The sequence below is a fragment of the Haplochromis burtoni genome, unplaced genomic scaffold (genome assembly GCF_018398535.1).
Source record: "Haplochromis burtoni strain Fernald_Lab_line unplaced genomic scaffold, NCSU_Asbu1 Contig_5, whole genome shotgun sequence".
Lineage (NCBI taxonomy): Eukaryota > Metazoa > Chordata > Actinopteri > Cichliformes > Cichlidae > Haplochromis > Haplochromis burtoni.
This window is the reverse complement of record NW_024582366.1, coordinates 3,399,405-3,426,858: the sequence shown is the minus strand read 5'-3', so window position 1 is coordinate 3,426,858 and position 27,454 is coordinate 3,399,405. Positions and strand designations below refer to the sequence as shown.

General features: G+C 40.6%; 2 protein-coding genes across 3 annotated transcripts in view; one reads left to right on the top strand and one right to left on the bottom strand.

The window, feature by feature from the left end:
* Nucleotides 1-4,359, bottom strand: part of rnf13 (ring finger protein 13) — a 43,064-nt gene extending 38,705 nt beyond the window's left edge. The window contains exon 1 of the mRNA XM_005920958.1: nucleotides 4,128-4,359. The gene's annotated coding sequence lies outside the window, so the exon portion shown is untranslated. The remainder of the gene's footprint in view (nucleotides 1-4,127) is intronic.
* Nucleotides 4,360-12,181: 7,822 nt separating this feature from the next.
* Nucleotides 12,182-26,698, top strand: ppp1r2 (protein phosphatase 1, regulatory (inhibitor) subunit 2). Of its 2 annotated transcripts, none has more exons than XM_005920959.3 (6): nucleotides 12,182-12,573; nucleotides 21,156-21,263; nucleotides 21,408-21,491; nucleotides 23,542-23,636; nucleotides 25,521-25,688; nucleotides 26,033-26,698. In XM_005920959.3, exons 1-6 carry the CDS (start codon nucleotides 12,446-12,448, stop codon nucleotides 26,050-26,052), a joined length of 603 nt encoding a protein of 200 aa, XP_005921021.1. In that variant the 5' UTR covers nucleotides 12,182-12,445; the 3' UTR covers nucleotides 26,053-26,698. The 2 variants fall into 2 exon arrangements, with proteins under 2 accessions (XP_005921021.1, XP_005921022.1); XM_005920960.3 differs by lacking the exon at nucleotides 12,182-12,573 and adding an exon at nucleotides 12,599-12,737.
* Nucleotides 26,699-27,454: the final 756 nt, after the last annotated feature.

Genomic DNA, 27,454 nt, shown 5'->3' with positions numbered 1-27,454 from the left:
TGTAATATCTGTTAATTTTGAAGAATCATACACTTAATGTTTTTGTCAAGGAAAAAAAGACAACTTATCAACTGTAGCACCTCCCCTGTGTCTCCTTTCATTGCTCTTATTAATAAACTTTACAGACAAGTGTGAGCAGGGTATAAATCCCAGGTTTAGTATCAGAAAATCTTTTTTTTTTCTTTTGGATGCTGGGAGGGACCCTTATTGGGGGGCAAACAAAGACAAAAAGCATGACTTTCAGGTTGCTGCTGGAGCAAATTTTCATTAGATTATCGCTGCAAGTCAATATTAGAATATCATGTTGTTTTCTTTTAGTGAGCTTCATCCCAAACATCAGAGCTAAAAGGGATCAAGGTCACAAAGTGGAGGGGAGCATGTGATTTGGTCAGGAGAAACTAAGAGCTGAAGGCCTTCCAAGCTTAGGTGTTATTGCCAAATTGGAAGAGCAGTTCATGAGGAGTTTCAAGTTTACTGTGAGCCTTTCAGAGAAAATGTTTTCTAATCAGATTAATACAGGAAGAGCGTGTGAGTCAGAAGGATGTGTATGCGATGTGAACTTTTGATCTTACGTGTATGCTTAAGATGTAACGCACTGACAGACTAATGCCACATGTCTAGTTTACCTAGATTACTGTAGTAGCGATGCTGGGTACAGATGGGCACTAACAGCTTTAGCAACACCAGTTCTCACTTATTATTAAGGTACTATATGTAAACTTGAGACTTGTAGCATTTTTGCCTCGAAGTAAACTTCTTTTAATCATTATAATCTGGAAATACAAAGTGAGTTTAATAATAATAACAACGTTCTCTTTTTCGTTTCCTAAAATTAGTGATTTAAATGTACATAAAAATATCTGCTTGTACAAATAACAGGCGAATCTTCTTTCAATCTGAGCTACAAACAAACTATTGTGGATTTAATCATGAATCACGCCCATTTTAGCCGTCCAATCTGCACAGTCACTTTAAATTGTTTACTTCTGAGCTCTGATCACATCTGTGTGAAACAAAAGTGCTGTTATGCAACTTTCCCTACTGTCCTGCTAATGCTGCTGCCGTTTCCCACAAAACAAGGTTTTACTGAGCACCTCAAGTACAGCATGTTGCCTTGTGAGGGCAGAGCCTGATGCCCTCAGCCAAGTCAAACAATCTCAAAACAAAAGTACTTTTAATCAGAGAGATCTGAAACTTTAGGTACTTTCTCTATGGCTTCGCCTTTACTTAAGTAACTGTTTCCAGCCAATCAGGACTCATTACGAGTTTGTCTTGTTCTCTTTTAGAGAGCTAGATAGACAGATATAATATGAGATGTTTTCTTTAAAGACTATTTCAAATAATAAGGTTAGCATAAGTAAAGTAATCCCCGTGAGGCGCAAGCTCTGAATACTCAAAGCCTACATGAAAACCTAGTTTAAGATGACTTGCAGAGCTCCTCTAGTGGAGTCCATGAAATGTGTATATAGAGCTAGAAAGAGGCATAATAAATCCCCTTTACTATGCAAGTCTTGAAAAGAATAGATTCTTTTGTTCACACAAAAAAGCAAAAAACTATTTAAAATTTTACATTAATTAAAAATTCAGTTTCTTCTATCCACTTAATATTAAATCAGGAATGTACCTGTACTTACATAGCATCTTTCTACCCAGCTGAGGACCTAAAGAGGTTTCTACTACAAATGTCATTCACCCAATCACACACACATTCATACACCACTTACATCTATGCCTAAGAGCTTTCTAACATTCACATACGCTCCAGTGGATGCAACATGAGATTCAGCATCTCGCCGAAGGTTACTTCAGCATGTGGACTGAAGAAGTCAGGGATCGATCCACTGACTTTCATTTGGTAGATATTCTGCTCTGCCACCCAGGACCAGTGGGTCCACCAGTGAGCCCACTTTACAAGTAGGGCTGTGCGATATGACCAAAATCTCATATCCCGATATAAGACATCTATCGTCGGATAACGATATAAATCACAAAAATGTAACATTTTCTGTAAATTCTGCGAATCTCGGGCAGCTCGACATGCGGGAAGTGTTTCCAGCTGCGCGTCATGTAGCTGGAGTCGAGTGTTTTTAACCGATGCATGAAACTATACATTTTTACACGCAAGTTTTAACGGCCGCCGTTTTCTTTCTCAAACGTTAGAAAGCCTATCCTAACGTTTGAGTCTAAGGTTTATTTTTTTAGCACCCGTCGTTGCTAAACACATAAAAACAAGCACTTGTCTGTCTGTAGTGTGGTTATATTAAATATAAGAGAAAGAGAGAACTTTAAGAAATTAATATAGCCACTACAGTGACCATCAAAACGATGAAAAAAATATTGCCATAAACAGTTTATTTTGCTACACCACGAAACAAACGATAGCGTAAAATGAAATGATAGACGTTTTTATATCGTCATCCGATATATATCGTTATATCGAACAGCCCTATTTACAAGCACTCTTTAAGTAACGTAACTCTGTTAACATTTGTGAAGAGAAGACTAGTTTACGTTGTGTCACAGTAACACAAAGCATTCACATGGTACTGCTGTCTGCACACAGAAAAATCAGCTCTGCAGCAGTTTACCGTGTGTACTTCACATTATCATAACCCATCAACCACATTGGGCTAGAGAGGAAATTCAAATGGTTCCTGAATGATGAGAATTACTTTTTCATTTTACAGCCCAACCTACAAAATAACTCCAGGCAGCATGTGTGATACTTGGGTGTTAAAGGATTAACAAGGAATGCAACTAAAGACTGAGCTAAGAGCTGGGGTTACAAGAGCTGCCAGAATCCGCTTCCATCATTCTGTCTGACTGACAACCATCCCATGAGAAACCTCCACAAACTGAGCTCTCACACGAACCTAACACAGGTGACAAAGGTGAAGCCATGGAGTTGAGAGTTGGGAATCCGCACCAACATGCCAACGGTGAGGAGTTGGCAATCAAGGTTGAATGTGTGAAGACCAAACACACCCACAGCTGCACACTGAAATCAAATCCTACTTCCGTCACCTGTATTAGGTATAACTGAGAGCATGGTTTGTGGAGGATATTCTATCAATAAAGTGGTGTGATGCAGAGAGATACTAAGCCTCATAACTTTGTGGCCAGCTTTTGGCTGTCCAGAAGAAAAGTCGCTTACATCCACTCCAAGAATTTCATCCATCAAGATGAAATAAAAATATGACATGATATTTTTGCTGTCATCACACTGTGCCCTGGTCCTGGGTCTAGTCCTGGATCTCTGAGGACTCCACCCAACACGATGTGTTTTAAAATTAGCCATTACACCTAATGAATTCACAAGGTAAATAATTTTATGCATTATTATTTAATGATCCATGACATACAGACTTAAAGCCGCCTATCTCAGTGATGCATAGAAAAGATGAGCTATGGCGGTACATACAGTACAACATAAACTTGTAACCCAACACTAAGGTTTATTGCACAACGTGATAGAGCTATCGATTAATCCAAAGAAAAAAAATGTTCAAACATGCTTTCTTACCAGTCTGCATTCTCAACGACAACAGCTGCTTACAACTATTAGATCCAAATCCAACAAATTATTAGCAAGTAAGGTGAAAACTGTGGCAGCATAGCCAGAAAAAAAAGACTAAACCGGAGTAAAATAGTAGTAGTTTTCTTTCTTAATAACTAAAAAAAGCTCAAAGGGGAAGTGAAAGCAACATCGCGGGGACCTGCACATGATGACTAAACATCAAATGACAGCAGCATTTTACGGAAAAACCTCGTGCAATGACGGCAAGGTGGACATATTTAATTATTAGTGTGCCTGACATGAGTGACATGAGTGACATGAGGAAACACACTCCCCAATTTTTTCAGCGACACATCAGAAAACAGTTTAACCAACCCCCAGGGAATAATTATACCCTTTACACACAAGACAGTTCCTCCCACGATAATGACAGCGGTAATGTCAAGCACTTTAAAATAGAAACGCTTTTTGCGGATGTAGCTGTGTACATAAATAAATCAGGGAGGACACCCTAAAAGGTGTGCAGCTAGCTACAAAAACAGAGCGTCCCTCTACAATGCTTAGCATTGGGTTAGCATGGGTGGCTAGTCCGCTTCTCCCGGGTGTTTACCTTTATTTCTGCTTGCGCGTTTATCTCGTCCAGGAACTGAGCTGCTGACAGCGACATAGCTTTCCTCTACTGTAAGCTGTGTAAAGATACATATGCAAGTTCAAGGTTTTGATATACTACATTCCGTTAGAGCGGAGGGTTAAAAAACCCGACCGTAAACAGTTTAATCCCTCAGCTAGCTTCTTCTTTCAAGCGATAGCGCACACTTCCGCTACTCTACTTCCAGCTTCTGATTGGATAAAGCACCTGTCAATCGTCAGTTTTTCCGGAAGTGACTCAAGACGTAAACAGATCCACGTGACGGTACAATCATTTGCCGTTAACAGCCTTGTTCGGATGAGGGGGGCTTGCCAGGCTACATTTAGAGCTGTACTGCAGTGGCTTCAGAGATTTTAGAAGATTTCCTGCTAACAGAAATCAAAATAGGAAGAAACCATATATTTTAAACCGGGGAAACAAACGGTTCTTCTTATCGCCACAGAAGTTAGCATCCGCCCCTCAGAATACAATGGACTCACTTTTAAAACTCTAGCACCCTCTAAAGAAAAAGGGGTGCATCTTTTCTTTTTTCAAAGGATCATTGGTTGTAGTTTTTATCTATTTGTACGTTTTTATACACATGCCAGAAAATAGTTGTGAAATAGAAAATAGTTGTCACTAAAAGTAAAGTACTGTATACAGCACTGACTAAAACAATAAACGATTTATAATGAGAAATGCCACTTTAAGTAATATTTTTCTATTTACCTTATCTCGCTTCTGATGAACCACAGCTACAACACATGACATATTAATTACACCATCTCATTAGACTGATCATCAACGAGGGCAAGCACCTCTAGTAAAGCAGATGTTTTGGCTGTTTTCTCATCCAGATAACACAATGCCAAAGAAGAACAGTGATCTGAAAGAAGCAATTGCTGCTGCCCATCAGCTTAGAAAGGGTTTATAAAGGTATTTCCAAACAATTTGAAGGCAATCATTCCTGACTGAGAAGCTCATTAATTGGGCTAATTGGGCTTTAGGATGGTTACAGAGAAGAAGAAAAATATTAGACACAGATGTCAAAACAGAGGCACAGAAATATGCTTTTACCTTAACCTAATATTGGGGGTAAAGCGTTTACTACATGTTCACAACTTTGTTTTATGTGGCCAAACTTCGTCACTCTTCATACCATGATGGAAGATTGCTGGGGACGCAATGACAGGACACAGGTGAATGATTCAACAGGTTTAAATGATCAGTTTCAAGAGAATAATCAAAGGTGGTTTTCCAAAGACCAGGACTTCACTCAGGTAAGTATTCTGCATCTTTTCTGGAGTGTTGTGGTTCCAGAGTGAACAGGTGAGTCTCCAATTGAGACTGAGAGAGAGTGGGTCACGCAGATATTCAGGAAAGTTTCTAAACAGGCAGGAAGGAGGAAGAAAACAAGCAAGTAAGTCCCAAGATCAAGGTCAGCAAGTTGACAGGTAAGTGTTTTAAAGTAGAACGTGGCCCTGAGGTATACTGCCACATGGAGCAGAACAACAGTCTGCCAGTAAGTGGAGAGGGCAGTAAGTGGAGATGGGACCACACCCTTGTCCTGGAAAAGTCACAACACACACACACACACACACACACACACACACACACACACACACACACACACACACACACAGAGAGAGAGAGAGAGAGAGAGAAAGAGAGAGAGAGGTAGAGACGAGTAGAATATAAAGAGTTGTAAAAAGAAAGACAATGGTTCTGCACCTAGAGGGAGGAGGGCACCATGACTCCAAATTGTAATTACCTAGATCTTAAACTGCTCTTTCATTTTCTACACCTATTTGCCTTTCCAAACCTACAGTTATGTTATTGTTTCCTTTCTGCCTCAAGCTAAGCCCAACCATAAAGGACAGGTTAGAGTCATGTGTTGATAGATGCACTGAAGGAGGCATGCCCGTTTCAGTTTTTTATCTTAGTGAATCTTCAGGGTAAGTGATGGGGCACATTACTCAAAGAAGTTCTGCTACCAGCATCTTTACAGGTGGCATATTCTCCCATAAAATCCATTGTGCAATTAATTGTTAAATAGAGGTTAATCTGTTTATTGACAGGAATAGAATCACATGAAGTCAGTATATTAGTAAATGGCTCCATAATGTAGTGGTTCACACAGTTGGCTAACAAGCAAAAGATCTCCAGTTAGTGCACAAATACCTTTGGGGATGCAAAATGAATGGCATCCAGTGTGTAGTTCTGCTAAATCAAAAATGGAGCTCCCTGCTGACCCTTTGAAAATGTTAATGACTAAATAACAAAGCCTGTTTCAAGTTTGTGTTACGCGTTTTAATTTTGTTTTATAACCAGGATAATAAAAAATGATGCCCTCTTCCATGTGCCAATTATGTGCCTTTGTCTAAAGCAACAATAGGACAGGCAAAGTGTGTGCATCATTTAGTAATAGCTTGTATGTGTCATGCATCACTAGGAAATGAATTCCATCTGAGGTGCATACAAGAACTGCTCACAGCAATACGCAGAAATCCATCCACACAAACACCAGCATGTAGAAAAATTTCCCCCCAAGCCACGAACAAGCTGAAACTTCAGCCTGTAATCTCAAATACCACCTCCAAAATTACTACCCAGGCCTAAAGTATCACACCAGTAAAGGGTATACTTTTCCTAATGAACACTTTTCATTTCTTGTTTTTCGTCTACTTAACGTCACAATTTAATCGGCAAGTAAAAAGTATTTATTACAAAACAGTTAAAACAGCTTTTACATATTTTTTAAGATCTAAGTTATTCCTCAGTAAAATAGGGGAACTACAGTGCTCCCTTCTCATTTTATCAACCAGCACGGAAGGATTAATATATAATTAAAATATTTTGGGGGATATCTTATAAATATAAGAGTATTTATTAAATAAGTAATTTTTAAAAACGCATAAGAAAAAAACTGAAACCTGCACTGGTTGAAGTTTTCATGGTTTAATTAAAAAGAAATTGACTTTAAAAAAAAAAAATTTAAGAGGAGCATGTGTGGTCCATAAAAGCATCCACCTTTACAATCCTGTGGCTTTCTTTGTTTGATATATGTATGTCTCCACATTCAGACAGTATGTGTGTGTCCTGATTTGTGTCTATAAACAGGAATATTTATAAAATGTAGGTCGAGAATCTCGTTAAACTGTTTCATTTGGGTCAGCAGTGAACAAAAGGAAAACCAGGATCTCCTTTAGACTTTGAAAGGTCAAATGTAAATGGGCGGCCTCTTGTTAAACCTCACAGAACTATAAAATCCAGAAAACGTTTCACATTACTCCAACCTTGAACACACTTGGGCTGTTCTTTAGTTTCTCAATAAATAGCAGAGCAAAGAGCTGACGTCAGAGTGCTGGGGGTCGGCGACGTGTTTCCAAACGAGCCCACGCAACCTTTTGTCTCGTGGTCGTCCCCTTCTTGGTTCGCTTGTGCACTTTAGCTGAAAACAAAAGAATGGCTGAGTGATGAAGTCAGGCTTACTGCTGACCTAAAGTTAAAGAAAATCAAGAATTAGAACAGCAACATGCTGATGTAGACCACACTGTGCTCATACTGCAGTGTCAGACAACAAATATTTAACTCCATCTGAACTTTGTGACCAAGAGTCACATGTGGTGACATCACTGTGAAAACAGAAGCAGGTCAGCTGTGTAGGTGACATCAATCAAATTCCAGTTTGGACTGTCACGTGCAGCCCAGATTTCTACTGCACCAGACTTTATAATGTACACAATGTAATCTTAACATTGTAATCTCAATGTAACCAGTCTAGAATGTTATATATTCTTAGTATTTCCATATTCTTTATACGTAACAATTCAAGGATTTAGTGTAACATAAAATAGAATTTCAAGTGATGAACTATCCCTTTACACTGTGTGGTAATTGGTTAATTAAAAGGTAGGGTGGTGCTATAGACTGCTGGGTGTGTCCAACAGATTGCAGATGATAAGGTATGACGTATGCTGGTGTGGAGAAGATGGAAAGGATTTAAAACTTGTTAATGGTCTAATGCTTTCTACCACAGAAGCTTTATTGAAGGATCCTGCACTGCACACTATCATTAATCATCTCACTTAAATGCAGGTGCTGAAAGTAGTAGATCTTATGTCCGACTGCTACGCTAATACAGAAAAATCAAGATGTTACAATGTGAGTGAAAAATCAGTTACAGCTGTGTAAAATCTCTAGTTTGTCCTCATTATTTTTAGTAGGTGACACACACACACACACACCTGTGTGCATCTTATAGTGTCGGCCTCGGTCCAGCTCACTTTGTCGTGTTGTTTTACATCTAACAACTCATTTAGTATATGAAAAAAACAAACAAACATCCACATTAGAGCTCTGTTTATAATGTAAGTAAATAAAAAGCATTCATTTTAAGTAAAGCAGTTCTTTACCCTTTCAGGTACATTCAGTATAATCCAGTCCATTTAGTCAAAAAAGGTGGCGCTTTTCTCCATGTTACTGTATAATTACAACCACTGTGTGGCACCAAACTCTTGAATCATTTTATAATGATACTTTGTGTCCTCCCTGTGTTCAGTTTTTACATAACCTTTAAAAAAAAACAAAAAAAAACATGCCACTTTAAGGCGTTGACTACAATCTGTGCTAGTTTAGTCGACATTTCTATTACAGATTGCAAAGTTTCCACTAATAGAAGGACGAGGATTATGACTGCTGTTGTGCTTTTGCCTCAACTTCCACGTCTTTGTGCCATTGTTTCCGAGTGAACAAAGGCCTATGATGTGCCTTATCAATACTGTGACAGGAGGATTGTTACCAGTCGCAGGACTTAAGGTCTCTCCTTTGTACGTCTGTGACCAAACTGCAAACAATGGTATCTGTGCAGACTCTGCACACCTGCTGGTGTCCAACTGTACCCATCCAACTGGCTGGACTATGGCACTGAAACAGGTATGTCAGGCTTTTCTTCTGTGCTTCTCTGTAAAGTGTGTGGTTTTATGGTGAGTGCTGTAGAGGTAATTAGTTTTAGTTTTAGCTGTGGGTGGCGCTGTATGTTGCCACCACTTCCAGCCACCTGAATCTGCTGGGTTGGTTGCTTGAGAAGGGGACACACCCTGGGAAACTAGCAGGGCTTTGTCCCTACTGACTGTGGTGCCAATCAACAGCACACCAAGACACCGGAAAGTGTCTCATCCAAGCAGCTGCAGAGAGCAGCCAAACCCTCAGCCTTGAACTCTTTATCACCAAAAGCATTTTGAGCTTGACCCTGGAGGCTGTAAACCTTTGAAAATTGCAGTTCAGCATGGTCACAAGGACTGTGCGCTCTTTGCAGCTGACAAGCTGGGCTCACTTGTATTTCTTAGAAATATGTGCCTTCCCATCGCATCCAAACACTTGCTGCAGTTGGGGCAAAACAAAGCAGCCTGCAATCGATCCCAGCACACTGCTGCTGCCTGCAGAGCCATGCTAGGGAGTAAATTATTGGTAGATGGCTTCAACCACCCAGGGAGCCTAAGACCAAACTAAGAACTGAAACAGAGACTTTACCCCCAGGCTTAGTGAGGCTGCCACCCTGTGTCTCTGCCTTTTATTAAAAAGAAGGACAGAAAGATTGAAGTCACGGATATATAGTTATCCTGTAGAGCTGAAAATGTGTTTGTGAATGCAACATATTATGAGACAAAAGTCCAAGTCAGGACTGGCCTTGAATCAGGGATGACACAACTCAACATGTCACCATTGCACAGTTTTGTAACACACTTACAGTAACGGTTAAAGACAGTAGTTGCCATTTGTTTTAAAAGGAAGCAGCTGTAAAATAGTTTTTAGGCAACAAGGCTATGTAACTCAAGGTGCTGTATACAACTGCAGTTGGACAACCCATCAGTACTTTACTTTAAGGCTGGAGACTGCATTGATATGGCTATCACAGGGTTTATATTAAGAGCAAATTTAGCATATCGCTGTTCACATAAATCAACTAAGAAAAACAACTACTGGGTGTCTTCTGAGTCACAATGAAATTTAAGAATGTAGTCTGTTTGATTTCATTTCTTTTAATGAAAGTGAAACACACTCAAAGACAAAAAAAACCACACTTTTTGATCAAGGATACAGAATTGAAATCATATTTTCAAAGGTTATAGCTAAAGTGTAGTTCTGGTCATTAAAAAAAAGAGGATTTTAAATGGGAATATAAAAACACCTTGATTTTGGGGAAAAAAGTAAATGTTTTGTAAAACTGAGCAGCTGAAGATGGGTGCTTCACAAACCACCACAGGCTCAGCTGCAGGAGCTCCGTGTTGTCATTGATGAGTTCAGTACCAGTTGATACACTTACCCACAAAAGAGGGGCACACAGGTAGAGTGCAAATACGTATATAATTCTGCTAAAGTGGTGTGACATTTATACCTCTGGCTGCATGTCTCTTGTGAAACACGCACTGTTAGAATTAAAAAGTATCCACTATGAGGTCATTCAATGGAAATGTCTGTTTTTCTGTCCCTTAAAGAAATATTACACTTAAAAAAATGGTAAATGGTAAATGGCCTGTATTTATATAGCGCTTTACTAGTCCCTAAGGACCCCAAAGCGCTTTACATATCCAGTCATCCACCCATTCACACACACATTCACAAATGCTTCAAAGTTACAAATGATTTATTTCCTAAAATGAAACAATGTTATTTGAACAAGTACACCTTCCATCACTTTGACAGTATTGGTTATTAAATCAGTTATACATCAATTCAAGCACAATATGAGTGCTTGTGGCCACAGCTTTGCTTTTATGTCAAAAATATTTTTTTACCATTTAAAATGCAATATTTTTTTTTAAAAATAAATATGACTGACACCATGTGGTTTGATGCCCTGTAGCAGCCATTTTTCATGAAAATTGTCACTGGCATGTTCCCTTACATAACACTAGAGCCCTTACTTAATAACTGGATCTTGGTAACACCAGTGACTTTATTTGACTGTGCAAATAAACTTGATCAAAAGCTGTTCATGCAGTTCTTTCAAGCATCAATGGTTCTTAAAGTACTGTATACCGCAGCTGTGTGCCATATGTGTCCCCAAATGTGTGTCACTGGTGTTACTGTGTGTTTTCCCCCCGGCACATTAAACACAATAAATTGATAATTTTACATCTATCAATTTTTTTTAGACTTCAGGGTTAAGATCAAAAGGAGTCCATCATTACTCATTTTTAACTCTTATTCTAATAATTTCATTGTTGTAGCAAATAAATGTCACACTTTTAACAAAGCTGATTGAAAATGGTAATCTCATCCGGATTTGTTGCGTTCCTCTTCTTCTGTGACTAAATGTGCTGAGAGATTGAAGAAGTAATATTTCCTGAGGTTTTAAATGCCTTTCATCGTACTCCTGTTGAAGCATGTAAATTATGTAGAAAGTGTTGTTGGTGAAAGTGAAGTGTCATTTTTTCTTATTTAACTGTTTTCACGACACTTTTGTTGCTTTTTTCTTTCTTTATTTCTTTCTCTTTTTTAAATAAAGCAAGCAATTGATCAGAGTTGCCGAAGGAGTAAGGTAAATGTACAAAAATTATTTAAAAAATCATTAAATCATTAAAATCATTAAGCTGTCATTTTTGAGAATATCGTTAGCTTCATAGCATAAGTGCCTAAGTCATTTTTTTGTGTTTTCGGAAAACAAGACAAAACTAATTTTCTAAATATCACATGCATATTTTTAATTGATATTTTCAATTTGACCAAAAAATGACTTAGGCACTTATGCTATGAAGCTAACGATATGTGAAGTCAAAAAGTTATATTGTAATATTGTTATAGTGTTTAAAAATGTGAAAAATAAATACATTTTAGCACGTTTATGTAGAATTGACCCTATCAATTAAAGGTGACAGCCTACGTTATTTTTAGATAATTATAATCTTGTTATTGTTATGGGGTTTTGTCTTTTGTAAGTTTTTTTTAAATGGCTCGTCTTTGTAAAAATCTGTCCTTTCCGAGCGCAAAAACGCAGCACCAGATGAAAAAATGAAATCTCGTTTAGAAATCCCGCGATATGTCGCGTCGACCAGACCCGCTAGTAGCGCTGTTACCCCGCCGCCCAACCAGTCAGTGTACAACCGGGGAGAGAGTAGACATGCAGGATCCTGACTAGATTTCTCCGGAGTTTGAGGACGAGCACTGAGTTATGACGGAGTGCACCATTAAACCAGGGTCTGTGTTTTGTAACTGAATCGTATAAATCACAGAATAAGAAAATCAGCGCAGGAGAAATAGTTGAAAGCCAGCACCGGTCTGACAGTCAGCGTGTGGGAATGGCAGCTCCCCGGCCGATAAAAGGCATCCTGAAAAACAAGAACAGCGCTACAAACAAGTCGCTGCCCGACGATGAGCCAAAAGAGATTACAGAACAAGTCCCGGGGCTCTCGGAGGATGACCAACAGTAAGTTTTGCCTGAGCTGTGCTGAGGCTGGTAGCCGAGTAACGTTAGCTAACGATGGCTAAACACTTGTTAGCCTTTCTAACGTTACCCCGCTGTCACCCCATTGGCTGTTAATGTTTGCCGGCAATGTGTGGTGCCGAATTGAGAACTTTCTGGGTGTTTCTGTAAGTATCAGACAGTGTGATGTCTTGTCTCTGATTTAAACCTTGATGGGAGGTATGACCGAGCGCTAACGTTTACACGGTGTAAATTAGTGTAAATTACACCCCCTTCGAAGCAGGTTAGCCTGTAATAAACAATCACCACATGCAGTGTGACTGTAACGCCTGCTAACAAACGGTTATTCTGTTGGAGGTTTCAGTGCCCATCACTGTGTAGTAGCATGAATCAGCACTAGTAAAAGAAGGTGTGGAGCTGTTACCGCGATAGTGACAGCTCTCAGATGACCATTACCATAATAGGCATAATAACGTGAAGTTGGGCAAAAAGTGGCGCGTTTACGCATGGATGTGTAGACTAATGTATTGCGAGAGGATCGAGGATTTTCATGACCTAATCTAAGGCCATTAATTTCATCAACCTTCTCTGCCAGTGATTTTAAGCAGCAAGTGGTTTGTTTTATGGTCATGGATCAAGCTTTGGATAAGGAAAAAAACCTCTGCATATTAAAGAAATACACTGCATGCGATGCATGTCTAATGCAAGCACCGTGTAACACTTTGCCTGTTAAAGGATGTATTAGAGTGATCGATATCTACGACATTTACAGCACAGCTACAATCAACACCCTGTTACTAGACCACACTGTCCTTACGGCTTAAACTTTATACTAAATACTACGTGTTGCCAAAGATTTGATTAGTCTGCCAGACTTCAGATTTGTGTCCTCTTTCATTTTCCTCTAATATTTATGTCTGACACTGACATTATCACTGAAACAACTGTCTGTGGTAAACATGTATGTATGTTTAGAAAAGCAAAAGAAATATGTTGTATCACTTAAGAAAAACAAACCTTAAAAAACAAACTAGAAACATGATCATATTTTCTGAATCAGTTCATCGGCATATAGAATTGCTCAGCAAAGCATGAAAGGACATTAGCAGTCACAAACATCATGTTACTTTGAGTAAGATCCTGAATGCATCACTTTATGCTACCTCAAGCTTTTGCATTTTTGATACACTGCCAGAGCACCACAAATATGCTGTGGGGGGAAAATCAAGGATTCTGATTCACTTTAGTCAAGGTGATTATTATTCTGCTCTTTCAAGGGTTGAATTCAGTACCATACTGTAAACCATACCTTCAACAGACCTGAAACAGCTGCTGCAAGCCAGCACCATAAGGAGACAGGACATCCAAATCATCAGCATATATCAAATGGTTAATAAGGCTCTCCCTGATTTAGTGTTTTAGAAAGACTATCCTTGAAGAGGTGACAGTATCCCACCTAGTCAAATTAAAAAGGGTGTAGATGCGCTCCTGCCTCACTGAACTCAGATTGATGTGAACAGCAATAATGTGGGATTCTTATCAGATATGAGGGGGGACACACTCACATCTCATAACACTGCTGTTGAATATTCATGAGGCTCGGTATAACCTCTGCTTTCTGAACACATCTAATTTGACCTTTATTTCCAGCTGCCTATCAGATTTTATGGGCACCTCACGTTATTTGGCTTAACATCCAACTTCATGTTGGCCAGCGCGACTGCTCACATAACCACTAGTAGTAAAGGACACCAAGCAAAGATATCAAGGATGGGGGTGGGGTTGCTTCAGATTCGGGACCATTGCAGGGCAAATAAATCAGAGTGGGCCAATAGTCTCACAGGGACGTGACTAGGGTACCTAATGAAATGCTGATATGCAGAAACCGGTGCAGAGAACTGCTTAATCAGCCATCCTGTTGCCTGTTAGGTACTTGTGCTGAGGATTGAGTTGACAAGAGCTGCAGGTTCTCTTCTCTCTGTCTGGAGCCTCACCTTCTCATATGCATTTGACTGTGGCAGGGAACATGAACCAAATGACCGAATCCAGTTAGGTCATTTCCACAGCCAACTTTCTGTTTTCTCTCAGGCAACTGTGCGTAAGCAAACTTTTGAACTGTTGAATTAGGTTGTATTAGTGCCAACAAGGTAAAATTTTAACAAAGGGACAATATATAAGTAAGCAAGGTGGTTCCATTTGGCTCTGCTGTTTTTTGATTATCCCGGTAATGTGTGACATTAGGAGACTTGGCATAGTGTGATCGAGGAGTGGACACAAATCCTAATAAGATCAAAAATGGTGACTTAGTCGGGTATTTGTGACAGGAGGAATACCTGAAGCAAAAAAGAATAACGTTTGCACAGGAAGTTATCAAGGTTAATGCAGAGAGGTTCAGATTCCTCATTAGTGAACCCTTGAGCAAGTTTGAGTCACTGCAAAGCACATTTGCTGTATGGGCTAAACTTTTAAAAAATGAACCCTGCTTACAGGATACAGCTTTACATATGTTGATGTGATGAAGTCAAAAAATGAATGTACACAACATATGAGGGCTTTTGAGGCACTACATGAAATGAGTTCTGTGTGCTTTATAGTCATGGACATTTATTAACACCACCCACCTGCCAAATGCTGCTACATTTTTGGGAGCTCACTGGACTCTATCAATAACAGCAGTTATCATGTTCATGAATAAACCCTCCACATGTCTTACTGGTTACTTTCAAAGGGTAACCATCCAGTTCTTTTTACTTGGCAGAGGCTAACTGTGATTTACCATCCACTGTGCCTGCTGTTTATCCCGTGCCATCACGTCTAGACAGGAGGAGCTCTCTCTGAGCTGCAGCATGAGAAATTAGGCCATACCAGGATGGCAGTTAATAGTGAATTCCTAATTCAACAGTGAATCAAGCTTTTTCTGTACTGTTCTAAAAATAGCCTCTCTTTGACTGACGAGGAAGTGGAGGAAAAAGAGTTTTCTGGATGGATCCCGTGTGCAGCCAAGCACCAAATCCATGGAGAACTCGAGCTGGACCGTGTCAACACTGTCTGCATGCAGAGCATCCATGCTCTCATATTGTACCAGTATAGATGTTAATGTTTTGTCTTCAAACATTTTTCATAATTTTCAAAACCTTGGGTAAATGCTTGTCATCCCTTCCCCCCAAAACAAATAAACAACAAAATAAATCAAAACCAAAAAGCCACGAGACATACTAATCAAGTTGTTTATTTAGTCTGATAGATATTGTTGAGAATCAAATGGTTAAGCAACACAGGAAGATGTAATGCACAATAAAGCTGATTTCAGAATCATCTAGAGTTTTAAAGCCTTATCAGTCCAGGGTTTCTATCTCTAAATGGGACTTTTTTTGGGGGGGCGGTTACACATGTACATCACTGGTTTGCGTATAGTTAAAGCAATGACTCTGTGTTACCTTACTCAACAGAGATGGTCTTGTTATTTTTGGCCATTTGTTAAATAACAGTGTTTTTGTTTTGTTTTTTTAAATGCTTGTATTTTTATCTCTGTCCTAATGAGTGTCCTGTATTTGGAGGTCAAAATCTCCTTCATAGGTACCAGCACAGCGTTACAAAGCAGGTTTTTTTTTTAAACATCCCAATAGTCAATGTGTGCATGAATGTATTTAAAGGCTTATTATCTGAAGGTTTTATTGTAGAATACAGGCAGTTTATATACCGAATAATTTGCCCTGTTGAATGTCATTCACAAAAGAGTTGGTAAGGCTAATTTCTGCAATGATTTTAAGTTGGCAGCACTAACAAAGAGCAACAGCACAAACATGTTCTCCTTCTTATCATCTTCAATTGTATAAAACATCCCATTCCCTCCACCAGCTCGCTCTGCCAGCAGGATATCCTGAAGTAGCTTTACAAAAACCCACCATTCATTTATGTGACCACCTGTCCGTGTTCACGCGCTTCATGCACTCTCAGTCTAACGCTGTGGTTTACAGTCAGTGCGATGCACCTTTTAGAATTTTTTTTCTTTATCATCTCTTAAATGAAACAAACAGGATCCGCTATTCCAGCAATTTGCGTTCATGGACATGAATTGGGGCCTTTTTATCATGACCTTTGGCACAAATACAAAGTTTTGTGTTTCAGTAGAAAGATTGGCATGTCTGAATGAGCTGTTGTTCACAAGAATCTTGGACACGTTACCATGGTGACCATGAAAACATAGTTCAAAAATAACTAGCAGCCATTGCATTTTTAGCCCAAGCTGTGATTTTCTTTTTCCAAACCTAACCAAGTTATGTATTTTGAATTAATCACATATTATGTGTTAATAAATAATGCAAAAGTGTGAATGGTATGTGACTCCTATATGGCTCTGATGTGAGCGGAAAAAGGAGTCGCTCCGTCAACAACCCCCAGCCACCCCTAAATGTGGGTGAAGTTGTCTTTTTTTTGTTTTGCTTTTTTTTTTTTTAAAGCAGAAAATGTTGATCTTGTGTTGTACGTGGATCAAGATCATTACAAACACGACAGAGCAGATTCAATTCAAGAAAACAAAACACATGTCCACAGACATGAGTTTGCAGAGCAGCAGGTGTGACAGCTTTACAAACTGCCACGAGATTGCTTTGGATTTGAAAAAGCAAAGATAAATCTTAGAGGAAAATAAAGTAATAGGGTTCATTAGAAGCGGGGATTATATTCCTTCTGCATTCAAGGCTAAAAAACAAGCACTGTTCCTTGTCCCTTTAATCACCCACTGCTATTTAGTTAACAGTAATGTCTGAGTCTCACACCCAGTCATATATAATTCATTGATGCCTCCATGAAATCCAACCTTTCCTTAACTGTCTCGCAGGCCTCATCATGGCTGTATGATGTAGTGTCAGACTGGTAGGCAGTGAATCTCTGATTTTCCATAACATGGATAGTAGACAAAACTTTGTTAACCTCTGGCTGTCATTTTACACTCCTCTGTACAGGTCAGATGGGGTCAACTGCGTTTCCAGTTGAAACTGGAAACACAGTTGACCAGCCAGCTTTTTTATCGAGGAAAGATCAACAGGTGTCTAACAGCCTCTTGTCTACCAGGTTAAAGTGTGACCACAGCTTTTTTAAGAAGCAGTAAAATGTGCAGATATCTTACTCTTTTGTGGCACATGGCCCAGGAGTGGGTCGTAATTTAGTGTTATACCACCTGCGGGTGTGTTCAGATGAAATGAAACATTTGACCTTTGAAGTTTAGGATTCGTGATGTCATCGTGATTGCCAGTGCATTTAATTTGTGTTCCACCCTGCTCCGCTTCTCCCCTGAACATTTTTCTCTACAGTCTGAGCAGATCAGAGGAGCTTAAGGAATAGTTTTCGTCCTAATTCTAGCTGGCCGTCTCTCAAACTTTGTGTAATCTTTTTCTGTGCTGTACCCAAGGGTGTGCACACTTGTTAAGTATATATCTTAATAATTCTCACTGTATTATCACTGACCTGCCAAATGAGTAATCAAAAAGTTGCTGTGTTGTCTAATAATTGTGAGACTATTTGGCTGTGACCATCTGTAAATGCAAGCAGATATAGGCCACTTTTACCAGTGTGGTTTACAGTAGATCCGTTGGAGAGGACAAAGGGAAAATGATAACGACTACATAAATGTTCAAATGGTTGTCTACGTTATCTTTTCTATTGCTTGCTCAACAGTTTGCAGTCAGCAGATGGATTTAATAGGAGGTTATCTTAACCATGAGTTATCCTTATTTGCTCACACAAACCTGGTTTTGGCTTGTTTTGTTTTTTCTCCTCTCACATCACCACAGTCTGCACAGCAGTAACTGAGGAGGTGGCTCATGGCCTTCTTTTCAGGCCGTCTGCCTGTTGTGTGGTCTTGATCAGAGCTGATATTTGGTGAAATTCAAAGTTAAACTGGGACACCTGTAAAAACTGATTAGCGCTTCCCTGTGGCTGGTATTCATTTCCTTCCCTGGCTGCTACTGCTTTAATGCTAATTTTCCACGCTCCCTGTTGTAAATATTTAATTTGGCACTTTCATTTGGTTTAATTAAGCGTTCCCTTTGGCACGCTTCCTTTTTATGTTGTTTCCCCGTGAGCCAGGTCATGGCACTCGCTTAGAGTACTCAGGAAGCAGTATATTTTGTGAATTTATACTGACCTCTGTTTATAAACTGTGCCCGCTGCTGTTACTGCTGGCGGGCTGATGCTGCGGTAGAGGGCACAGGGGCTGGACCTTTCCTCACCGCCCTCTGCCTATGCCACCTGATAGCACGGCTCAGCTCGCAGTGATGACTCACTCTATTTAATGAGTTTTCCTGAAGCGTTATGTCGCCAGCTGTTGACCACCTTCGAGAGGAAGTCATCATCACATAAGAGATGGAGCTCTATATTTAGTGTGTACTAGTAGTTGCTTGTGTCCTGCTTTTTCTTCGCGTGCAGAGGCAGGTGCTTCATCTTTGCACTACAATTTTCACGATGCTCTTAATGACTTAGTGAAGATGTTTGGTGGGAATGAAACAGAGGGGTCTGCTTCTGTTTTCTTTTCTTTTTTTATAAATATAAATGAAACACTAGAGTGAAGTAAACAAAACACTAATGTGCAAAATCCTGTTTATTTCCAAGACCCTAGTCTGCTGTTATGTTGCTGAAGCTCTGCTTGTCTTTAGTGTTGTCTGATTTGACTCTTGCAGCTGAAATTTTACCCAACTTGTCAAGTAGGAAGAAAGGAGCCACGGCAATCTCAGGTCAGGAATACTTTGATGCAGATGAAAGCTTTGTGGTTGATATATTTGTAAAAAGTGCACATTGATTCCACTGCTAGGCCACTTTGTGAGCCACAGTTCAGGCCAGCAGCATTGTCCCATTTTTGATGTGTCATTGTGACAAGCCAGGAGATCTACCTGTTCTTCCAGTGGAGTTCATTTTTTGAATTTGTCTTGTAAGTCTGAGATTAGCCGTAATCCATGTATAGGAAAGCTACATCAGCCTGGTTATAGCCCAGCCCGGACATCGCAGGGCCTTTGCTTTGGTTTGGGAACAGCAGTGGGTGAAGTCCTCCAACAGTTGATTCTTTTGTCATAATGCACAAAAATTAAAGTTGCCTTGGAATGCATCGCAACATCCTGACAGTAAAAATAAGCTGTTACGTTGGAGGGTTGGGCGGTGGCACTTCTGTGAGGTTGGTGAGCACCAAGCATTTTGCCAGCTAATGAGAATCTTTTCTCCACCGCCCAGCTGTGTATCACTGTTAGCATGATGACATAATAGGGACAATGTTGCACATGTATCTGATCTGTTTACATTAAAAAAAACACTGACTATGCCCTCTTTCCTAATGTCGTCAGGAAAGGCAGCGCGCCGGATTGACCAGGGAGATACGTGCTGTCTGTCATGCCTCTCACGCATGAAAAGGAGAGAGTTTGTCATCCTATAATCACTTAGTCTGAGGCAGTCCCCATCATGACAGGCAAACATCTCAGCATGAGTCCAACTGTTTAGAAATTGACATAAACGCAGCTCTTGTGTTTGAAGCTTTCATGTAAACAGTTTAATGAACCAGTTCATTCACATGAAGCAGTTGTAGCGCTCAAGTTTGTGGAGCTTTTTTTGGCTTGTCGCAGGAGGCGGTGGATTAAGCATCTCCTGCCTCCCACTCCTTCCTGTCTCCCGTGATACTTGACCTTTTGTTCCATGAACAAAGTCAAGATGTGGTACCTTAGCAGAAGAAAGCAGAGCTGGGTTAACCAGACCCTGATAACCTTGAATTGAGGCTGTTTGGCTGAACTTGTCTGGAATTAGAAGTTTTAAATGTGTGAAAAGTAGAAAGTTTCCTTGGCTTGGAATAAACTGAAAGGAGAAAGAAATGTGAATATAAAATGGAAATTATTACAAGTAAGTCTACAGAAATCTGCCAAACTCTTGGCAGTGCAAAAACACATCTTCTTCTGTGAGTTAAAAGAAACCGTTCCAGCATCACTCCTCTTGGCAGGTGGCAGGTGTTCTCTTTATCCTCCTGAGCAAAAATTCAAATTCAGCACTGATTTGCTGTCTTTGTCTCAGTTCATTTCCTCTAAGGATTTGAAAGGGTAGCACGGATTAGTGTAATTTTTGAACAAAAAAAAGCCGAGGTGAAAACCTTATTCCCCAGATGAGAATAAAACCATTTGAGGGATTAGAAGCAGACGTGCTAAAGAGAGATGGAACCAGAATCAACTCTTGATGCGATTGTTTCAAATGAGTCAGTTGTTGGACTTTTGGCCTCATTCACTCACAGCTGATAAGCCTCACCACCCACTTAAACCCACACCCTCATCTGCAATGTGTTACCTTGACACAAAAGCAAAGACCGTGGCACTTCCTGGTAGTTGCTGGGACAAACTGGTGCGGAGGACATTTCTGGGCCGTGTGTGTGTGTGTGTTTGTGTGTGTGTGTTCCCAAAATAATGCGGTCTGAGTGAAAACTGGGGCACATTCAGTCCTAGATTAAATCTGTTCACTCGTCTCCCTGGAGGAAACTGGGATGGGATGGTAGCTGGGTGCGCAGTGGTCCACATTGAGTGACTGTCTGTTTAACCCTTCTTCTTCCATCCATTTTACAGGAAGAAGTCCCAGAAATGGGATGAGATGAACATCCTGGCCACATACCATCCACCTGACAAAGATTACGGCCTGATGAAGATCGATGAACCCAGCACACCTTACAACAGGTTCAAAATATCATTTTAAATATTACTAAAACAGCGCTCTACAGGGCAGTTTATCGTTCGTTTCTTTTTCTATAGAGGTGCCTGACTGTTCAGGACTTTTTCTTGCCCTGCTTTCATTATCCACTTTATAAACTTCTCTTTCAGGATGATTGGGGATGACGAAGATGAAGGGGCACTGAGTGACTCAGACGGCCAAAGTGGACTTGCAGTCGATGACCTGGCATCAAAGTAAGAATTGAACTTGAGCGCTGGGAGACAAATGCAAATGAAAAGCGAGGGTGCAGCTGATTGTAGACGCTATCATTGTTGTCCTTATACGGGAATGTGCATAAAAATGACTCCGATGGCTTTCAGACACTGAGCGCCATGTTACTGCACAATTATCCATAAGTCCCAGTGACAGAACTTGTAGTAATATTCTGATCCACAAACATATGAAGCAGTCTGTGTGTTTTTCTTAACAGCTGTTCCATTCAGTTAAAGTAGGACTTCAAATATACTCCAATGAATAAGTGTTTTTACTTAAATGTATGCTGGAAGTTGGAAGGACTATAATGCCAGCATATAGTCACATCCTGCTGATTCGTTTTTAAATATGTGACCTATTGCAAGTAGTTTCAGTCACCACTTTGAATTCCAAGGGAATCAATCGTACATCAGGTGGGAAGCAACCTGTCTCCAACCAAGGTTGGCAAATAATTGCCATCTGATCGTCAATCAGAGCCACCGAGTGCAACTTGTCTACGATGCTTTGCAATGAGAGTTGACTCAACTTGTTGCCACCTGGGTATATTCATGTATAAAAGCAAGGCTATTGAGTGCCTGTGTCACCTTGCAGTTATCTGCCATGCTGCAGCAACAGTGTCACTATTTGTAAAGGAATTAGCTTCAGATTTGTGAGGTTATCACGGATGATGAAGTCAAATAAGAGTAGGGACGGAAATAAGCTTCTTTTTTCAGTGTTGTATTGGGCTTATAAGTATTTGGTGATGACAACAGATGTAAACACGATTTGCTTATCAATGAGTTTGAGGTGCTTTCTTTCATGGACATCTTATTACTGCTTATGCTAACAAACCCCCAGCTAACATTGCAGGTTCTTCTGCTGTCCTCAGGCTGGGGCTAAACCCTGTTTTTGGTCTGCCAACAAATTTCCTCTATACTGTAACACGCTTGCTAAAGCCACTATGGCACTGTCTGTATTTGAAATCTGAGAATTTTACAGTATGTGTGTTATCGAATCCAGTTTGAATGCACTCCACATGTAATCTCTTGGAGTGAAAATACTGAATTAGGAGCTGAAGCTTGAGGGCATACTGAAGATAGGTGCTTTTACAAAACAAGTGATTTGTGTCATAATTCATGGACACAAATGGAAAGCAGGAGGGCGGATAACATCTTATTGTCTCCTGCTATTGCGATCCAAAAGGTCTGTGTTCAGAAGCCACTCTGAGCCGTGATGCGGACGCTAACGGGAAGCTCGAGAAGCGTGTCCGCTGTGAGTTACTGTGCTTACATAAGCGCATCGGCGCAGTTGGGGATGAGCTCGTTCGAGTGTGTGTGCTCCAGAGTGTAGCGATTAGCTTCAGGCTTGGAAGTCAATTAGCCGCCTTTGTTTGCTTGTGCAATGAGTGCCAGCCATTGTTTTACACTAAACCCTCCAGATAGTGCAGCAGCTGCTCTCTTCCTCTGCGCTCTTCCTCGTTTAGATCCTCAGCATCCACTCTCTCTCGCTCCCGTCATCCATCAGTTATCCAACTGTGCTTTTCCTGTGCTACCTTTGCTTCTTAACTGTATCTCACGTGCCATCTCTCTTCCTCTTGTCTTCACAATGCTTCGCCAGCGTTGTTTCAGCACATAGAAACAGCTCTCGAGCTGGTTGGTTGGAGAGCAGTTGCACAGTAAATGGGAGCTTCCCCGTGGGCACTTTCACATTTTCACTACCATCCACTCAGCCATGACTCGTTATTCATTTTGTCCACCTCTGTTAAAGCTCTTTGTTATTTTTATCTCATGCTTGAGTACTCGCACACTCTCATCCCTGCACTTTTCACTCTGCCTACTCGTTTTTCCACCTCCCCTAATGCCTCTCCTGCTTTGTTTCTCTCCAGTTTATTTGTTTGTTTTAACCACTCACAGTGACTTTGAGGCTCTATCAGTCATTGCCTGTTTGCGTTTGGTTTCACACTTGTGTAATGGAGTGAAACCACAATTAAGACAAGTAAAATTGGATTGTGAATCTCCTAATGTATGCCCTTTCTGTTTCTCTCTTATTAAGGCTGGTGGCAGCAGAGGGCTCAGAGCCTCGCTTCATGAAAGAAGAGGAGGAGAGCAGCGAGGAGGAGGAAGAGGAGCTCACTCCCGAAGAACAAGGTAGACATCCACTCAGATTTCAGTGGAATACTGCAATTTTTTTCTCTGAAGCGGTCATGGGCTTGCAGCCTATTTTGGCGTGTGTGTCCTGCAGTTCACCTGTTTATGTATTCCTTCCACCTCAACGCAAAGTGTCCTACACAGCTGTGAGGGTGACTAAATGCAGAGTGACACTCCACAGCCAAGTGCTGGCAGAGAGGGGACAGACTGAGAAAGAGCTCAAGTGTTCGGTGTGCTCTTGACCTTCTGCTGACTTCCTCCACACACACACACACACACACACACACACACACACACACACACACACAGTGACTGTCTTTCTGTCAGCATGCGTTTAACTGTTCTCCCACTTTGCCCTTCTGTGCACACTCTCAGCACACTCCGCTCTCAGATGCAGAGCTGTATTAGGAGACACACACACACACACACACACACACACACAGAATGTATTACTGTTGCTGGCTTTTATATTTATATCTGGCCCGTGCAGGTAACAGCGGGAGAACAGTCTGGAAAGTCACAAATCCGGTCAATATCCTCCCAACTGCAAGAGCATCATCAGCAGTTTTTTGACATGCAGTTTAATCATGTGACACAACAGGATGATAAGATTTGTTAAAAGCAATAACAACAGATGTGTGTTAGTGCATGTTAATAGGATTGTCATTAAAGTACTCTAACACTGAATTTTCTACCACAGATTATCTGTTGTTAATTAAGTTAATTTATTTATGTAATGGACAAGCCCAAAGATGGGATTGGATGGGTTTTTTTGCAGTATAATAATCTGAAAATCTAATCAAATTAGAAGTAAACTATCCCGGGGTTTCATCTCAGTGGGACATGCCAGCGTGCAAAAGTAGCAGCGTTCATCCTCAACAATATTCATACAGTTTTATTATGCAGCCACAAAGTTATTTATTTTTTTAAATGATTAAATAGTCTTACATCAACAAGTACTGACACTAAATGTTTTTATTTGCTCTGTATTTCTGCGTACATGCAGTGTCTGAAATGGTTTAATTAGCCCACTGTTTCACACATTAGAAACTTTGCTTCTGCTTGGCCAAACCTCGTTGTAACCTTTACTGTCTCAGATGTGTGCATTAAATGCTGAGTTGGCCAGTGCCGCATCACTGACACTGTGAGGCGTAAACACAGGCCAGCAGCACCTCTGTTAGGTCTCAAACAGGCTCCACACAAAACTGCTTACATTACACAAAGGCCAGCTGGATCAAACAGCAGAAATGCAGGAGTCGCGTAAACATTCACAACATCCACTCTGACTCACCGGTGAAGGTTATCAGTGTCCTCGAGGATGCGGTGTGGGCTAATCAAAGTCAATCGGAGCGTTTCCATGACCACAGGAGTACATGGCATTAGGGAAGGAATGAAAATTTCTGTGTTTAGTTGTTGATGGAGGAAGGATAGTGTTTGAGTCTGGAAGTGTAACTGGAACATTTCTCTTGGATGTCAGTGAAACCGATCCATATGATTGCTGAGGTTTTTGTGTGAAGATGTTGGCTTTCTTCTTTTAGTTGCTATAGCGACCCTCGCTGCAATGTCCGGACTGCAGGTCATGCCATGCTTGAGATTTTTTTTTTTTTTAAAACAGGCACGTGTGTTTCCCTCTTATTCATTATTTTAGACCAGATAAAAAACTGCAGACACTTAAATTGTTGTCTATAGTTACTATATTGTCTATTGCAGATTGTTTACTGATGCCAGATGCAGGACAGTATTGTTGCATGCTTTTACAGTGCATCAACCTTTCCATGAGTCACAAGTAAAGCTCTGTTTTATCATTATAGTTATAACATGCCAGCATTGAACTCGCTGCTTTTGGCAAATTAAAGTGATTTCAAATGTCTCTGTCCCCTGTAGCCAAAAAGAAACAGTTTCAGATGATGAGGAAGATGCACTACAATGAGGGCCTAAACATCAAGCTAGCCCGCCAGCTCATCGCCAGCGAGCTAGAAGCTGACGAAGACGAGGAGATGAGAGATGACACGGAGGAGACGGAGGAGATCAGTGTTGACCCGCCACAGGAAGGTGAGGGGAGGGAGACTGCGGCCTGTTAGAGCAGTGATTCCCAAAGTGTGAGCTGGGGCCCCCTAGTGGGCACTTTAAATTCACTTTTTATTTGTATAAAAAGTGAATTCAAATTGGTAGTAGGAAGTGGTTAGTTTGTGATATTATTCATTATTCTTATTGTTTATGCCTCAACTCTTTGCATATGCCCAGGTAGCAATTTATAGCCAACAGCCTGTGTTTATGTTTTTTGAATAAAGTTTTCAAGGGAATACATTACTTGATTAGAGGATGAAAAAGCTGAATAAAATCAAAATATATGCACTCCTGTCTTTTCTCATGTCTTTGTTTCTTTCTTTCTCCAGCTGATTCTCTGGACTCATAGATGCCGTCTCCGACCTTCAGCCCTGCGTGTGTTTGTGTGCGCGTGTATTTGTCAACTCAAGAATCAGAAAGACAATGCTGCTGATGTTTTTAACACTGAGCAACACAGCAAAACACCGCTTCAACACCCATATAACAACTCTCAGCAGCCATTAAACTCCCGGTCACACGTCTGGCTCTACTTTTCCTTCCAACTGTGCAATATGACACACTGGTTTTTTCAGCCTCCACAGTCTGTACAACACACAAAAGAAGACTGTTGCTCCCTCCTCTTCCCTCTCCTGTTGCCAAGAATTTCTTCCTCCTGCCTCTTCTGAACTGGCGTCGCAGTGAAGGGTGTGATTCTGACCCTGAATGGAGGATAAAGGCCTTTAAAAAAAAAAAAAAAAAAAAGTACCAGGACTCCCGTCTGGGCGCTCCACACGGCTCCTCTGTCGGCCACAGAGCCAGCACATCAGCCCTGGAGGAAGCCAGGGGAAACCCCACGACCTCTTCAAAGGCGTATCCGAGACATGACGACGGCTCCTTCACCGATGGCTGTGAATATTTTTTTTTGGTATGTTTTTGTTTTGCTTTATAACCCGCTGCTCTGTTGTGTTGTCCTTCCCCCTTCAGTACTGTCTGTGATAAAAGTTGGTCCAAATGAAGACCAGTTTGTTTGTTTGCTTTCATCCACACTCACGTTTCTTAACAGTTATGCTGAAGACTTCTCATTAGCGTAATGGTGTTAAAGTAAGTTGGGGATTCTGTATGTAGCCCACAAAGTTTAAATTTTGCCACCAAAATAATAATAATCAAAATTTGATGCCTTACATTGATTAAACTCCTGACATTTGTAATATGTAGAGCAGTGCATATCAGATTGAGGGCTGTGCTGAGACGGCGTCTTGACCGTGGGGCTGTTGGGCTTTTTGGTTTATAAGCCACTACTTGCAGTGCCTCACCTCGATACTCTCCCATATGGCTACACATTAACTGTATTTACATTGATTTGTTTTTCCCCTGGTATTTCTCAGTTTCATCATTTCGGTTTTACAAACATGCGTGCCTCATCAGCACCTGATCGAATCCACTGAGAAATTCGGCCTGTATGACGTCTACTGAGGCACTTTTTCTTTCTTTTTTTAAATCAGACTAAACTAAAATCGGTTTGTTTGGCTGGTGCATGTTGGGATATGAGGGAAGATCAACGGTATGAGTGTTCTCTTATTTTCCTCGGCAGAGCAGTAACGGTAATTTAAACAGTGTTTTGGGGGCTGTATTGAAGTCTTGCTGCTGAGGTAAAACATCCACTGGAGCGCTGGCTCTGCTCTTGCATAATTTGCCTACTGCATTAGAGCTTTGACAGAATCTGTGATTATGTTATTTAGTTTGTGTTTTAAGCTTCATCACACACCAGTTGT